Here is a 16,633-nt window from a genome sequence, read left to right as displayed (position 1 = left end):
AGGTATGTGGTGAGGTTGTCTGCAAGGATAAAAAAATCGGAACTCCCTGGTGGACACAGGAAGTTAAAGAGGCGCTGAAGGAAAAGAAGTAAGCATATCAAAAGTTCCTGTCAAATAAGTCAGCTTGTGCTCTTAGAGAATATAGAGACAAATGCAAGAATGCTAAACACTGTGTAAAAGTAGCTAAACAAGAGTCATGGGAGGACTTTGGCAAGAATATAGAAAATAAATATCAAGAAGGTGGCAAAATATTCTTGAGGTTGTTGAAGAAGCTTAGGAATGGATGAAAGATTGCTGTAAAAGGAGTTAGAGATGATAAAGGTGACATGAAAATGGTAGAAAAAAGATATCCTTGAAGTATGGAGTAATTACTTTGAAAACCTGCTAAATGAAACAAGCAGTGATGACAGCATAGTGGTAAAAAACACTCAACAGGCATGCAGTCAGGAATACATATCCATACTTGAAGTAGAAAAAGCCATAAAAGGCTTGAAATGTGGAAAGGCAGCAGGAGTAGATGATATTCGACCAGAAATGCCGAAGTATGGTGGTATAAGAGTCTTACAGTGGCTGCACTGCATAGTTCAGAAAGCCTGGACAGAGGGACCAATTCCCAATGATTTTAGTAGAGCTCTCATAGTACCCATATATATATATAAAAAGGGAAATAAAACTGAATGTGAGAATTACAGAGGTATTTCCCTACTGAGTGTTCCTGGCAAGATCTATGCAAGTATACTTGAGAAACGGTTAAGAAGAATTGTGGAAGAAAAGCTTGGTGAAGAACAAGCTGGATTCAGGCCAAATAGAGGCTCTCAGGATCAGATCTTCACTTTACGACAAATAGTCGAGAAAGCATGGGAATATAACAATGATCTGTATTTAAGTTTTGTCGATTTGGAAAAGGCATATGACAAGGTGCCAAGAGAGAAGCTATTCAGTATGCTACATTTATATATGATGTCAATGGGGCATTATATCAATACTTAGTCTTTATTGGAGTTGTAAGTCAGCAGTTAGAATTGAAAGAAGTACAGGAAGATGGTTTAATGTTAAATCTGGTGTGAGACAAGGTTGTACATTATCCCCTCTGTTACTCATTATCTATATGGATCACATTATGAAGGAAAGTGGTATTAAACATAATATGAAAATCAGAGATGTTAATGTCAGCTCTTTGCTTTATGCGGATGATGTTATACTTCTAAATAAATCCGCTACAAGTATGCAAGATTCTCTGACTAAATTCAATAGCTGTTGTAATAGATATGGTATGAAGGTCAGCACTAAAAAGACAAAGACAATGAAAATAGGCAGAATCATTGAAAATGTGAACTGTGCTGTGAATGGAGAACCTGTGGAACAAGTAGAACATTTCAGCTACCTAGGCACGATTTTTAGTGAAGATGGTAAATTAAATATAGAAATAGACAACAGAATCAGCAAAGCTGGTATGGTGGGAAGTCAATTGAATAATTTTATATGGAATAAGAGGGAAATTAGTCGGAACACTAAATTAGCTGTATACAAGACAGTGTTCAAACCAGTTTTAACATATGAATCTGAGAACTGGGTCAGAAGTAAAACACTTGACCAAAGACTAGACGCCGGAGATATGAAAGTCCTGAGAAAGATTATAACTGTGAACAGATGGCATCAATGGCAATATCATATTAAAAACGACGATATTAGGAAAGAATTTGACATTGTCAGCATCCAGGAATGCGTTAGCAGAGCTAATCTCAGGTGGTATGGTCACTTAATCAGAATGGGTAAAGAAAGATTAGCAAAACAAGTGTTGTCTGCCAGGTTGGCAGGAAAACGACCCAGAGGAAGACCAAGATATAGGTGGACTGATACGGTACAAAGTGCCTTAGAGGATAGAAATATAAGATCTGATAATGTTGGAGTCTTGACAAGTAACAGACTGATTTGGAGGAAAATTGTAGATAGGAAGTTAGTAATGATGTAATTTTTTCATGTATTACTGTCATATCCTGTACATGGCAGGAATTTGATGATGATGATAATTCCTGATGATTGGAGTAGAGCTCTCATAGTACCCATACATAAAAAGGGAAATAAAACTGAATGTGAGAATTACAGAGGTATTTCCCTACTGAGTGTTCCTGTAACATATATGCAAGTATACTTCAGAAATGGTTGATAAGAATTGTGGAAGAAAAGCTTGGTGAATAACAAGCTGGATTCAGGCCAAATGGAGGCTCTCAGGATCAGATCTTCACTTTACGACAAATTGTTGAGAAATCATGGGAATGTAACAAAGATCTGTATTTAAGTTTCGTCGATTTCGAAAAGGCATATGACAAGGTGCCAAGAGAGAAGCTATTCAATATGCTACAGTTATATTGTGTCAATGGGGCATTATATCAAGCAATACTTAGTCGTTATTTGAGTTGTAAGTCAGCAATTAGAATTGAAGGAAGTTCAGGAAGATGGTTTAATATTAAATCTGGTGTGAGACAAGGATGTACATTATCCCCTCTGTTTTTCATTATCTATATGGATCACATTATGAAGGAAAATGATATTAAACATGATATGAGATTTAACAATCTGGTGTGAGACAAGGATGTACATTTTCCCCTCTGTTATTCATTATCTATATGGAACACATTATGAAGGAAAGTGGTATTAAACATGATATCAAAATTGGAGATGTTAATGTCTGCCCTTTGCTTTATGCGGACGATGTTATACTTCTAAATAAATCTACTATTTTATGACTAAATTGAATAACTTTTGTAATAGATATGGTATGAAGTTCAGCAATAAAAAGACAAAGACAATGAAAATAGCCAGAATCATTGAAATTGTCAACTGTGTTGTGAATGGAGAACCTGTGGGACAAGTAAAACATTTCAGCTACTTAGGCACGAATTTTAGTGAAGATGGTAAATTAAATATAAAAATAGACAACAGAATCAATCAAGCTGGTATGGTTGGAAGTCAATTGATTAAATTCATATAGAATAAAAGAGAAATTAGTCAGAACACTATATTAGCTGTATACAAGACAGTGTTGAAACCAATTTTAACTTATGGATCTGAGAGCTGGGTCAGGAGTAAAACACTTGACCAAAGACTAGAGGCCACAGATATGAGAGTCCTGAGAAAGATTATAACCGTGAACAGATGGCATCAATGGCAATATCATATTAAAAATGAGGATATTAGGAAAGAACTTGACATTGTCAGCATCCAGGAATGCGTTAGCAGAGCTAATCTCAGGTGATATGGTCACTTAAGCAAAATGGGCAAGGGAAGATTAGCAAAACAAGTGTTCTTTGCTATGTTGGCAGGAAAACGACCCAGAGAAAGACAAAGATATAGGTAGTTTGATATGGTACAAAGTGCCTTAGACAATAGAAATATAAGATCTGATAATGTTGGAGTCTTGACAAGTAAGAGACTGATTTGGAGGAAAATTGTAGATAAGAAGTTAGTAATGATGTAAATTTTTCATGTAGTACTATCATATCCTATATACCACTTTGAGGGTACATGGCAGGAAATTGATGATGATGATGATGATGAATTTGTTACTTCTGCAAACCGGGTCTTTTCTCACGAATGTTTTCATCTAATCTAGTTAAAAGACTGGAATAATATTCTTGGGTTATTGTTTTACCATTTTCAAGATAATTAATAAACAAAATGCTTTTAGCATCCCAAAACACCGATGCCATGACCTTTCCTGCTGATGGAACCGACTTTGTCTTTGGTGCTGAACAACTGGCTTCTGTATACTGTTTGGATTCTACCATATAATGGTGAATGCAAGTCTCATCCATAGTAATAAATCAACTCACAAAATCAGTTTTATTCTTGTTAAAATGCTCCAAGCACTGTTCAGACATTTTCATGCGAGTGCATTTTTGAGTTGCTGTGAGCAAGCTTGGCACCTAACTTTTCAAAGCTTTTTCATATGCAATTCTTCATGCAAAATTTATCCTACATGTTCTTTTGAAATGCCTATAATCTCAGCAATTTCACACACTTTGAATCACTGGTCATCCAATACCATATTGTGCAGTTGATCGATGATTTCTGGTGTTGTTACACTTTTTGGACATCCTTCACGTTGATCATCTTCAAGGCTTGTACAGCCACGTTTAAACTTGGTAGCCCATTTTGAAAACAAAGAAGGAGAGTTCCTATAAACTTTTATGAACTTCAAATGAATTTCTTTTGACATTAAACCTTCTTTTACAAAGAATTTTTATAACTGCGCAATATTCAATTTTATTCATTTCAAGGGATACAGATAACACTTTTGCTTCAAGTAGTTTGTATAAAACAAACTACTTGATAGAATGACTTGCAATTTCACATGGATGCTTATGACAAATGTACCAACTTTAGAAAAAAAAAATCGTGCTGACAGTGTTGCCATCTATGGTCAAGGCCAAGAACTTTCAGACCACCCATGTACATCCATCATCTTTCATGTTTCTCTTCCTCCAAAGAGTGAGCGTGGTTTCACTCCTATCTATGAAAGCTGTTTTAAAATTATAGTACCTTACTACTGTGACTGGACTAGAGATTTTTTCTTTTATTATATTTATTTATTTTTTAAATAAAATTAATTAAAAAATAAAATAAAAATGCAATGAAATTCATCTCTACCAAAGAACATTTATCACAAACATCCATGCCTGTTGGCTGGATTCAAATATTCAACTTTTCAAACAAACTTCCTCCTTCAAACATTACCAAAAATTATCTATCCTTATGTGCTCATCAAAGTTTTCTAGGCATCTAATAGATCTGATGCTCCTGCAAATTGCCTACTTCTGTCTATCTACCTATATCTCTGCTTATGATTTGCAGACCATGCATCTGATTCAAATCATTGCATTTAGTTGGTGGGAGGAGGGAAGGTCTTTGCTATTATACAAATAAAGATTTAAATATAAGAGGTTTTTTTGGCATCTATTAAGCTCTACAACAGATCTGAATAAATAGTAAATACTCTCCAAAACCTGAATAAATAGTACTTCCTCAAAATCCCAAGATTCCAGGGTGATATTGCATGTAGAGTATTATATATTAATAGCAATTGGTTACAAGTGAATAGCAGAGGTAGCAGCCTTGGGTTATTTAAGTTCAAAGACCACATTGCTCAGGTGGTTAAGTCATTACATCAACAACTGTAGTGATAAATAGAATCCCAACTTGTAAGAAAAACAAAGTTATTCTCTTTTTCACATCAATAACTGTAGCGATAAATAGAATCCTAACTTGTAAGAAAAACAAAGTTATTCTCTTTTTACCAGGCTTTGATAAGACCACATCTAGACTACCGTGCACAGATATTGTGTTAATGTATAGTTCACATTTTTATCAGGAGACAGCTGAAAAGATTCAGAAGCAAGTAACAAGGTGAAAACTGACCTTGTGGGACTGCATATATGAAGATAGGCTAAGGGAATGTGATCTTCAAACTTTGAGGACTAGACAGAAGAGAGATATGATTAGTTACACAATCATATAGTATAGATACAAGTGAGATTTTGCAGCTTACGGCAGATGGAGAGTAGAACTAGTCATCATCATCATCATGAATCATGGGCTCACAGCCCATTGATGTCTGATGCCTGTTTCACTATCTTCTTCCACCTTTCTTTGTCCAGTGCACAGTGTTGCAGTTTCTGTATACCCATTCCATACCAGTCCTTTATGTCATCTATCCATGCTCTGTATGGTCTACCTCTTCTGTTTACACCATCCATAATACCGAACATGAATGTCTTTATCTTCCAGTCCTCCCTCATCTGCAGATGTGTCCAAATAATTGCAGCTTCCATTTTATAATCTTCTGCATTAGATTCTTCTTTGGTTGTATCATCTGATAGAGCTCTGTATTTGTAATTTTCTGTACCCATCCTATTCTGAGAATCTTCCTGTAACCAGTTCTTTCAAATGCCAAAATTCTTTTTCTTCATTTCTTATTTATCACCCACGTTTCAGATCCATACAGTACACTGCTAAAGATGCATGTTTCCAGCATTCTTAGTTTTGTTTGCTGGCTAATCACTTTACTTTTCCTGATGTTATCCATGGCCTTCAGATTTGTTCTTCCCTTTGCAATCCTGATCTTTATTTCTTTTTTACAGTCCAAATCATATGTGAATTGTTCTACATTTTCTGTATCAGTTTCATCCACCTGTATCTTTTGTTTCATGTTCTTCTCACCAAATATCTTTCCTTCCTCATTTAACAGTTTCAATGTTTTTTGTAGTTCTCTTTCGTTTTCTTCATTAATAACAGTGCCATCTGCAAATCTCAGATTGTTAATTCTGATCCCACGTACTGATATTCCTTTTGCATCTTCCTTCATTTTATCCGTTGCCCTTTCTAAATTTCCGATGAAAATGTTTGGTGATATTGGGTTCCCCCTTGTTTGGTACTTCTGCTTGTTCTAAACCATTTCCCCTAATTGTTATCTATTCTAACTGCTGCAATAATTCTTATACACATCTTTTGATATGGCTATTAGTTTCTATCAATTCCATAGGATTCTAGCATTGCTAATGTCACTTTGTGGTCAGTACTGTCAAATGCCTTCTGAAAATCAACAAAGCAAGTATATATGCTTTTGTTTTTTTCTCCTAGCTTTCTCTGCTGTTAACTGCATTGTCAAAATCTGTTGAATTGTACTTCTATCTTTTCTAAATCCTGCTTGCTCACCTGCAAGGTATGCTTCCAATTGTGTTCTCCAGAAAGATTGAGAACACAATTGGAAGCATACGTTGTGTATCATCATCATCATCATCATCTTACCAAGGTGACTTGTCAAAAAGCAATTGTTCTATAATTTTTACATTCTAACTTATTTCCTTTCTTGTATAATGTCACTAATATCAATTTCACTCCTCTGGCACTTTCCATACCATATTACATAGTTGGTGCATTTCTGTAACCATACTTTTGCTACCGAGATATCATTCATAATAAAGATAATTAACGAAGATGAAAGACAAGTTTTTAGTAGTATGACAATTCAGTTTTATATATCATGGTTTTGCAGTAAAGTTGTAGTCTCTCATTGGAGAAATAAACAACAGTCCGTTTTATTGTGAAACTTTTTCTTTCAAAAAAAAAAGGTTACTCTTTGGAAGATACATGTGTGGCACATAATCACTGGATGGGTGAGAAGCATTATCTGTTGATTGTGACGGATCACCCTTTATCCTAAAGTGGATTAGTTAGTCTTGTCTGGAAATGACAGTTTTTACATTTCACATTTTATTTCATAATTCTAAACTGACTGCAGAACACATCATTTACCAACATTACTAATCCAGCTAGTATCATAAAATATATAATGGAGCAAGGGCCCATGTTAAGCACCCTTTGAAACTTAACAGGTTAATCTATTTATGCAGTTATATTATTGCATTTAACTTATATGTTACATTATATCAGCAAGAAATTGGTTTATATATATATATATATATAATTCTTTAAAATTTTATATTTAGATGTACAGTACTATCTCATGCAACAAGTCCATCCTGTTGTTGCCCGTCTCTGTGATCCCATAGAAGGCACCGATGCTGCTACTATTGCAGAATTTCTTGGTAAGTAATCATTTTAGAAAAGATGGCCTTTGATACTGGAATATAATTTTATTCAACCTTGAGAATTAAACCTCAGTTCAATTTTTTCTTAATTCCAGATTTTTCTTATTTCAGAGTGCATGAATCCCTCACTCCACACAGTTAATGCATCCTATGAAAATGCCATTCTAAGTAAATGTGCATTAATCGAATATAATAAACAATGAAAAAATTGTAACTCATCCATGGGCTTTCAAAATCTTTACACATTTTTTAAAAAAAAACATTTATTTTTGTCATTTTTACTGCCTCCATATAACTATAAAAGAATAATAAAATGTTTGAAACATTTGAAAGTTTATTTTAAAAAAGTTATTTTCTTTAGAAATGCATATATTTGAAAGAAGGTAATTTGCATTGACTTTTGCTTCTTTGTGTGTACATCTCAAAGTAACAGCTCATAGCTTTGTCAATATCTAAGTTGTTGTTTTAAAGTTTCAGTAGCTCGAAACTGTTAATTCAAGTATTGCTAAAAGTTATAACTTTTCACTTCTTTTTGTCATTGGCACTCACTGTTTAACTCTTCCTTTTATCTGCAGTCCATGTTGAAGGATGTGTATGTAAAGTAGTAGACAATTAATGAACACATCACAGTACATATGTACATTCACTCTATTGGCATGGTAACTGGAACTGAGGCTGCTTATGAAATTGCATGTGCCATTGGATTATGAAGTAACTCTCAGTTAAACTCCATTTTAAGTGGATTTTTAATCCATGCTTAATAAAAGAGCTTCACATATAATCATGGTCATAGAAACATTTAGTAACCACCAGTCCATTGTATTTTGGATCATATTCAAGATATTTTTTTGATGAAGTGATTTAATCTTTCCTAGAAATCTCTTCTCTGCTTTGCTGTAGATTTGAATCGTATGGTGTCATGAATATTTGTGAAAAGTTTTTAGGTAGTAAATGAGTTTCTTCACCTGGTGAAGAAACCTCATTTAAGAAACTACTTTAAGGCCTGAACTGTTCTCTACAGCATAGTTCCCATCTTACCTTACCCCTTAATCCATGGTAATTATGTGTGTTATAGATTTCCAGCTTTCAGGTATTTTAATGGTAGTAATAATGTCCTTTAGTTGGAAAGGTATGGATTCAGTACCCATCTCAGTATTTCAGCTCAAAGTGAGTTTGTTCACTCTCATCAAGTGATAGCAGATTTTTCTCCTTGCAAAACATATGAACTGACTGGAGAATGCTTGGAATTTATATAATACGCTTGTCTCATAGTCCTGGGTGTTTCAAAGAATGAAAATATCAAACTAATTTAATTCTGACTCCAGAGAAGATAGACATCTTAATTAAGTTAATTTTCATGTTTAGTTTTGAATTCTAATTTCTTGTTTTCACTGATCAATATATTTTCCATTTGTAATGTACAGTCATTATTTAGAAGTATCTCGTGTTTTTGTATTCTTTCTTTTAGTAATGCCATGGTTTGGCAAATCGTTTAAATCCACCTCTTTTTCATTTGAATTCATTTCAAACAAATTATGGAGACTACAACCGTGTTAAAAATAATTATTTTAATTTCCCCACGTTTTGACCTTCATATTAAAGTCATCATCTGGAGTATATATGTATATGTGTATATATATGTAGAAAGTTTTTTAACTTGGGTATACTATGTTAAAGATACCAAGCAATTTTATAAGCTAGGTTTTAATCCTTTTTTCCCAAGTAAGCAAACAGACAAGTAAGTCAGGTTTGCGTCTGCACGTAGTGCAAGTCCGGGGCAACTCGTGGTAAAGGTGGAATAAGATCCGATCACTTTCCTTAGTATTTTCCTCTAATGCAAAGCACATCCCTTTGCAGAGATGTATGATGCTATGCATTAAAGGTAACGGTCACCACCCAGACCGGTTTCGACCTTTGTCGAGGTCTCATCAGTGGGAGGCAGATCATAAAAATGCCAAATGTGAAGTAATGCAGAGCTTATAAATTTTACCTAAACAAGTTGCCACAAGGTGCTTTGACCTTATTAAATAAAAATCTCCGGATGAGAGTAAGATGTAGAAAGTTTTTTAACTTGGGTATACTATGTTAAAGATACCAAGCAATTTTATAAGCTAGGTTTTAATTCTTTTTTCCCAAGTAAGCAAACAGACAAGTAAGTCAAGTTTGCGCCTGCACGTAGTGGAAGTCCGAGGCAACTTGTGGTAAAGGTGGAGTGTGTGTGTGTGTGTGTGTGTGTACACACACAGAGAGACTATGATTCAATCAATGGTTCTTTTACTGGCCTGACTTCTAGTGTTGAAAAATTTTTAATAAAATAACTACATCAAAGTTGTATTCTATTTATAACGTTATCAGAGAACAATATCATATAGATAATTTTATTACAACAAAAGTGTTATCCTAATTTAACATGAGAGTTGTTATATTAGAGTTAAGATCCTGGATTACGTACAGTCCTATTTATAATTAACTCTTAGATGGAAAGGTTATGTGGGTAGAATATGTGCCTTCCATATTTCTGGGATTTTTAGATCATCATTATTGTTAAGATTAGGGTGGTTGATAAGAATTTCCCTGGCCTCCTTAAATTTATGTTTATACCATGTTTTGGTGTGATGTAAACAATAGGTGCCTTTCCAGTCATTTCTATGTTGAGTATTTAGGGCATGATCAGAAAGGCCAGATTTACCATAGTGATTAAATTTAATGTGCCATTTATGTTCCTTTTTTCTGATAGGAATTATGCGCCCTGTTTCACCTATATAGGATAAATTAAAGGTGTAATGAATATGGTGTACTCCATGGTGGGACAGCGGAGGAAGTGGATGCTTGGATGAGTTGAGTAAGTTCTTTAATTTTGCAGGAGGTTTAAAGGTGGCATTAAGGTTGTATTTCTGTAATATTCTGTTTATTTTATCTGATATATCTTTAATGTATGCAATGGTTACAGTTTTATTGTAATCTAGTTTTTTTTTTTTTTTTTTTTTTTTTTTTTTTTTAAGTGAGGTCTTGTGAAGAATTTTGTAGATAATATTTTGGCTGTAGCCATTTTTCAGGAAGGTATTGCTGATAACTTTTAATTCATCTTTAAGTGCTTTGTTCACTTTTAAGCAAATCTTCAAAGCCCTATTTTTAGTGTGTTAATTTTGTGTTTGGTGGTGGTAGGAGTTTGTGTATATATTGGCCAGTATGTGTAGGCTTCCAGTAAAGAGTGAAGGAAAGACTGCCAGAAGGAAGACATGTGACAAATGTATCTAGAAAAGGAAGTGTGTTCTGACTTTCAATCTCAATTGTGAATTGTATGTGTTTTGGTGGCTGAGGAAAGTCTCGCAGCCATGGGATCAGATAGCGAAAACATTGTCAACATATCTAAGCCAGACTTTCGGTTTTAAAGTAAAGGAGTCTAGAGCATGTTGCTCAGTTGTTTACATCACACCAAAACATGGTATGAATGTAAATTTAAGGAGGCCTGTGAAATCTTAACTCTAATATATCAACTCTCATATTAAATTAGGACCCACTTTTGCTGAAATAAAACTATCTGTATGAAATTGTTCTCTGATGATGTTATAAATAGAATATATCTTTGATGCAGTTATTTTATTTTATTACATTTTTCCCCACTAGAGGTCAGGCTACTAGAATAACTGTTGATCAAATCATTGTCTCTTTGGCATATTGTTTGAAATGTACAAGGATGGTCTGAAAAGTTCTCAGCCTCGACCATAGATGGCAACGCTATCGGCAAGATTTTTTTCTCAAAGTTGGTACATCTGTCATAAGCATCCATGTGAAATTGTAAGTCAATCTATCAAATAGTTTGTTTTATACAGCTGTCTGAAGCAAAACTGTTGTTTGTATCCCTTGAAATGGATAAAATTGAGTATCATGCAGTTATAAAATTCTTTGCAAAAGAAGGTTTAATGCCAAAAGAAATTCATTCGAAGTTCATAAACATTTATGGGCACTCTTATCTTTTGTTTTCAATAATTACGAAATGGGCTGCTGGGTTTAAACGTGGCCGTACCAGGCTTGAAGATGATCCACGTGATGGACGTCCAAAAAGTGTAACAACACCAGAAATCATTGATCTAGTACACAATGTGGTATTGGATGACTGGCAAGTCAGAGTGCATGAAATTGCTGAGACTATATGCATTTCAAAAGAACGTGTAGGATACATTTTGCATGAAGAATTGTAAATGAAAACGCTTTGTGCAAGATGGGTTGCTGTGTTTGCTCACAGCAGATCAAAAACGCACTCACATGAAAATCTCTGAACAGTGCTTGGAGCATTTTAACAAGAATAAAACTGATTTTGTGCGTCGATTTATTGCTATGGATGAGACTTGGATTCACCATTACACACCAGAATCCAAACAGTAGTCAAAACATTAGACTAGGCGAAAACACTCTTGAGAAAAGAGCCGGTTTTCAGAAGAAAAAAATTGTCTTTCATCAGGACAATGCACCTGCCAAAAAAGCTTTGGCAATGGGAAAATTAAGGGATCTGCACTGTGAATTGTTGGAACATCCACCATATTCCTCAGATTTGGCTCCCTCTGACTTCTATCTCTTCCCAAAACTAAAACTCTTCCTCGCTGGGCAGCGTTCTTCTGTGAATCAAGAGGTTATTGCAACTGTAGAGAGGTATTTTGCAGATCTTACTGAGAACCACTACAGGGAAAGGATAATGGTGCTGGAGCATCGCTGGAATAAATGTATTTGTCTTAAGGGAGATTATGTTGAAAAATAAAAATAATAATGAAATTATAAATTCATTTTTTCATTGTTAGGCAGAGAATATTTCGGACCATCCTCGTAATATAGCTTGTTTTTGTATATATATGTGTATACTACAGGTGATGACCTTAATATGAAGGTCAAAATGTTGGAAAATTAAAGTAATTATTTCGAACACAGTTGTAGACTCAATAATTTGTCTGAAATGAATGCTAATCACTGTCACTGTGTAACACTAAAGGACAGTATCTTTCATTTGAAACTTCTGATGTAGGGTCAACAGAATATAAGATGGTGCCTGTCTTCTATTCTGTTTTTCTGGTTCCCTGACAAAAACAGTGAGACTTTTGTCTCACTCTTTTAAAATATGAAAGATGGTAAACCTAATAGTACATTAGTATACCATGGGTGGAGTAAGGATATTTTGTATTTATTTGCTATTTATTTTTACCTAATCCAAAAATCCTGCTGTAGAGATCAAACATGGAACTTTTTCAAATCTCTTCAATCCCTTCAAGGTGGTAGTTTCATACCAGATGATGAAATTCGTCTCACCTAAAAACAATCACAAACAGGCCCATGGTGCAATTCAAATTCACAGCCTATTGGTTGGAGAGCAAATAATTGTTTTGCCTAGTCAAAATTTCATATTCAAAACTTAAAATCAGTTAAAACACTGTCGTGTATACCACTAGTTTTGTGTTTCAGCTGTCTTCCTACCATATCAACTTTCCGTTTGAGAATGCAGCTGTTGGTTTCTCTGTTCTCTGTAGAGAGTTCATAGTTCATCTTTTTTTATTGCCGATTTCCATACCAAAGTTGTTATAACAATTGTTCAGTTTAGTTTGTCTAGACTTGTAGTGGATTTATTTGATTTAACATTTACAGAGTAAAGAGCTGTGTTTAATATCTCAAATTTTGTTATCAGGTTTTTAAGGTCACTTTTTTTCATAATGTAGTCCATATAGATGATGAGTAACAGAAGATCATGTGTCCCCCCTCACCTTGTACCTGATTTCATAGCAAACTATTTTCCATGTATATTTTTCAATTCTAAATACTGACTTAATGGTGTGGAAATAATAGAACATTATGTTCCATACCATTGCTTTCAGAAGGCTTTTCTCTTAGCACCTTATATTTTCCAGGTCTACAAAATCTAAAAACAGATCCTGTACTATATTCCTATGATTTCTTGACAATAATTCTTGTCAGGAACTATTTTTTTATTGAAAAAAATAGTTCCCGACAGTTGCTATTTGTGACTGACTGCACCTTATTCTTCTCTAGTATGCTTCTGTAAATCATACCTGGTACATTGTTTCCTGTTTTTATACATGAGTACTAGGAGATCTGTACTTGAGTTTCTTGAATTTCACTTTCTGAATTATGCAAAATAGCCATTGCAAAACTTTTAGTCCTCCATAATTGAGCATTTCTTGTTGCATGTGACCTTGTTGAGATGTCTTGTCTCATTTCATATTTCTGACAGCTTTTTTTTTTTTTTTTCTATCTCTGATAGTGAAAGCATTCATGAATCATTCTACTTGAATATTTTCTAACACTACTACTTATTTCATTTAACAATTTTTCAAAGTAATTAGTTCAGATATCTTATTCTTTCTTCAGCTTTTGTTATCTTTATCATATCTGATTCCTTTTATTGTGCTCCTCACTTCGTTTCTAACCTCTTAAATAGATTCCAGAACATTCTGTTGCCTTCATGATATTTATCATCTTTATTCTTCCCATGTTATTTTATTTAGCTGCTCTTGTACGTAACTTAGATTTCATTAAATTTTTTTTTTTTTTTTTTTCCCCTCTCTCTCAAAATCTTATTTTTTTTACTTGAATTTTCAATTTTCCAAGACTGCTTCTTTAAATTTTAATCCACGATCACATTCTGAATTTTCTATGCATGTGTCAACAGAAATAAAGGAATGAAAAGACAAGCAAAGTTATCTGCAAGAATTTGTTCTTTCACGCTATTTCACTACTTGTTTTCATTTCATTGAATCATTATGTCTCATTCATCTGCTGTCTCTACCATTCCCCCAGTTCTGATAATCATTCTGACCTCTTTATCTGTGATACTTAATTTCATGCAATCCAAATTCCCTAGCAGAGAAGTCATCTTTCTTGATGACTTTAATGTACACATTTCTGACTGGCTCTCATTTTAATTCCACTGACAAAGCTAGACAAGAAGCAGAGATATTTGCTGTAAGTAACAATTTAGGATAAATCATTCATCTCCTAACTAGGGTCCGCCACAATCCTCTCTGTACTCCCAACACTCTTGAATCCTTTCTTAACTGGTTCTCCTTCCAGGTACACTGTAGAGGTAACTACTCCTTAGTATTTCAGATCAGAGTCTGATCTATGTTTCATCTCTTGTGGAACATTCTCTTGTAGTTTGATATTAAAATAATGTCAAGTGGAAAGATCTATGTGACTTTTACTCCTCCTTTCCATGGTCAGACTACATTTTCCGTTTTTCAGATTGAGATACTTGTTGTAATCTTGTTACAGAAATTATCTATGTGGAATGGGTATTTCCAAAAAGTGTGCTGGAGGAAGTTCAAACCACTCCCAATAAGCCAGTGCTTATTGGGAGTGGTTGGGAGTGTCTTGAGACAAGAAAAATCCTGGCTTAGTTCACAGCCTACACTGAAGCCCACAGTACTTCAAAAACCATATACATTTTTATCATCATCAAATAAGAATTTGATGATGATAAAAACTAAGTCTGATTGCAATATGACTAAATGTAGAAAACCTGCTACCCATGCCATTGGGAATTATGCTTTCCATTCCCTCACAAAAGCTGTTTGGCATAACTTTTGTTCATCTGTGCTTCCACCTCTTTCTCATCCAAATTTTTGCATTGCAACTGCACCCAATCATAAGGCTGACCTCCTGTCATCATTCTTCTCATCGAGTGTCTTGAGACAAGAAAAATCCTGGCTTAGTTCACAGCCTACACTGAAGCCCACAGTACTTCAAAAACCATATACATTTTTATCATCATCAAATAAGAATTTGATGATGATAAAAACTAAGTCTGATTGCAATATGACTAAATGTAGAAAACCTGCTACCCATGCCATTGGGAATTATGCTTTCCATTCCCTCACTAAAGCTGTTTGGCATAACTTTTGTTCATCTGTGCTTCCACCTCTTTCTCATCCAAATTTTTGCATTGCAACTGCACCCAATCATAAGGCTGACCTCCTGTCATCATTCTTCTCATCGATCTCCTACATTATGATGAAGGCAAATCACCTGCTTCCCTACCTGGAACATTACAGCATCATATTCCTTCTGTCAAAAAGACATTAGAAGAATCTTGAACAACCTGGGTACCAAAAAAAAAAAAAAAGTCTTCTGGGTCCTGATGGAATCCCATCAGTTGTGCTCCCGAACTAACACCTGTTCTTTATCACCTATACACTACATTATACTCAGCTGGCATCCACCCAACAGATTGGAAGCAAGCTCACTTGCAACCAGTTCCAAAAATGGTGATAAGTGTCTACCATCCAAATATCTACCTATTGCTCTCACCTCAGGTTGTCCAAAGTAATGGAGAAAGTCATCAATAGTCAACTTTTTGGATATCTGGATACCTGTCATCTAATCAGTGATCATCAATATGAATTTTGACATCATCATCATCCACCTCCGGACACATGCTATGAAAAAGTTTGGAGAAACCTGTCCTGTTGCATTTGACATTTCAGAGCCTCTCGGTAGATTGCCAGTTTCTCTCTGGTCATTCAGTACATGTAATGGTGGAAAGTAGTCTCTCTCTCTCTCTCTCTCTGTCTTCAGATTTTCCTATCGATGCAGGTTCTCAGGACTCCGTTATTGGCCCAACCCTCTTCCTTATATATATAAATGATCTGCTCTCACTAACAGTTTTGCTGATTTTCTTGCTGATTTCTTGTTTGAGACAAGAAAAATCCTGGTCAATTTCAATGATCAATTTCTGTATTGTGTCTCTACAAATACTTCCACAGTCACTGTTCAGTAAATCTAATATCTGTTATGCACCCATTTCTGCTAAACCTACAGAAACACAAGCAGCAGCTGCCCAACATCTTTTTATAGTTGAACTACAGAGACACTGAACCTGTTACTCCCAGTTAACTGTCATTCTATCCACCTGAGATTTGTGGAATAGCCTTCCCCGCAGACTATTTCCTAAGGACCATAGTCTCAAGCTCTTAAAGAAGCATATCAACAGATTACTTTGCTCTTGACCCCAGCCCACACAT

The 16,633-nt window shown here is 34.7% G+C and overlaps 1 protein-coding gene across 3 annotated transcripts in view; it reads left to right on the top strand.

Annotated features, from left to right (window-relative positions):
• The window catches only part of PolA1 (DNA polymerase alpha catalytic subunit), a 561,406-nt gene that overhangs the window by 481,443 nt on the left and 63,330 nt on the right, over positions 1–16,633 (top strand). For all 3 annotated transcript variants that reach the window (XM_090402430.1, XM_090402431.1, XM_090402428.1), the window contains one exon: positions 7,509–7,607. In XM_090402430.1, coding sequence (XP_090258556.1) covers positions 7,509–7,607 — 99 coding nt within the window. The remainder of the gene's footprint in view (positions 1–7,508; positions 7,608–16,633) is intronic.

The sequence above is a fragment of the Typopeltis vanoorti genome, chromosome 13 (genome assembly GCF_054136105.1).
Source record: "Typopeltis vanoorti isolate ZY-2024b chromosome 13, IOZ_Tvanoo_1.0, whole genome shotgun sequence".
Classification (NCBI taxonomy): Eukaryota; Metazoa; Arthropoda; class Arachnida; order Uropygi; family Thelyphonidae; genus Typopeltis; species Typopeltis vanoorti.
The sequence above is the reverse complement of the archived record's forward strand: the minus strand, read 5'-3'. Positions and strand labels throughout refer to the sequence as shown.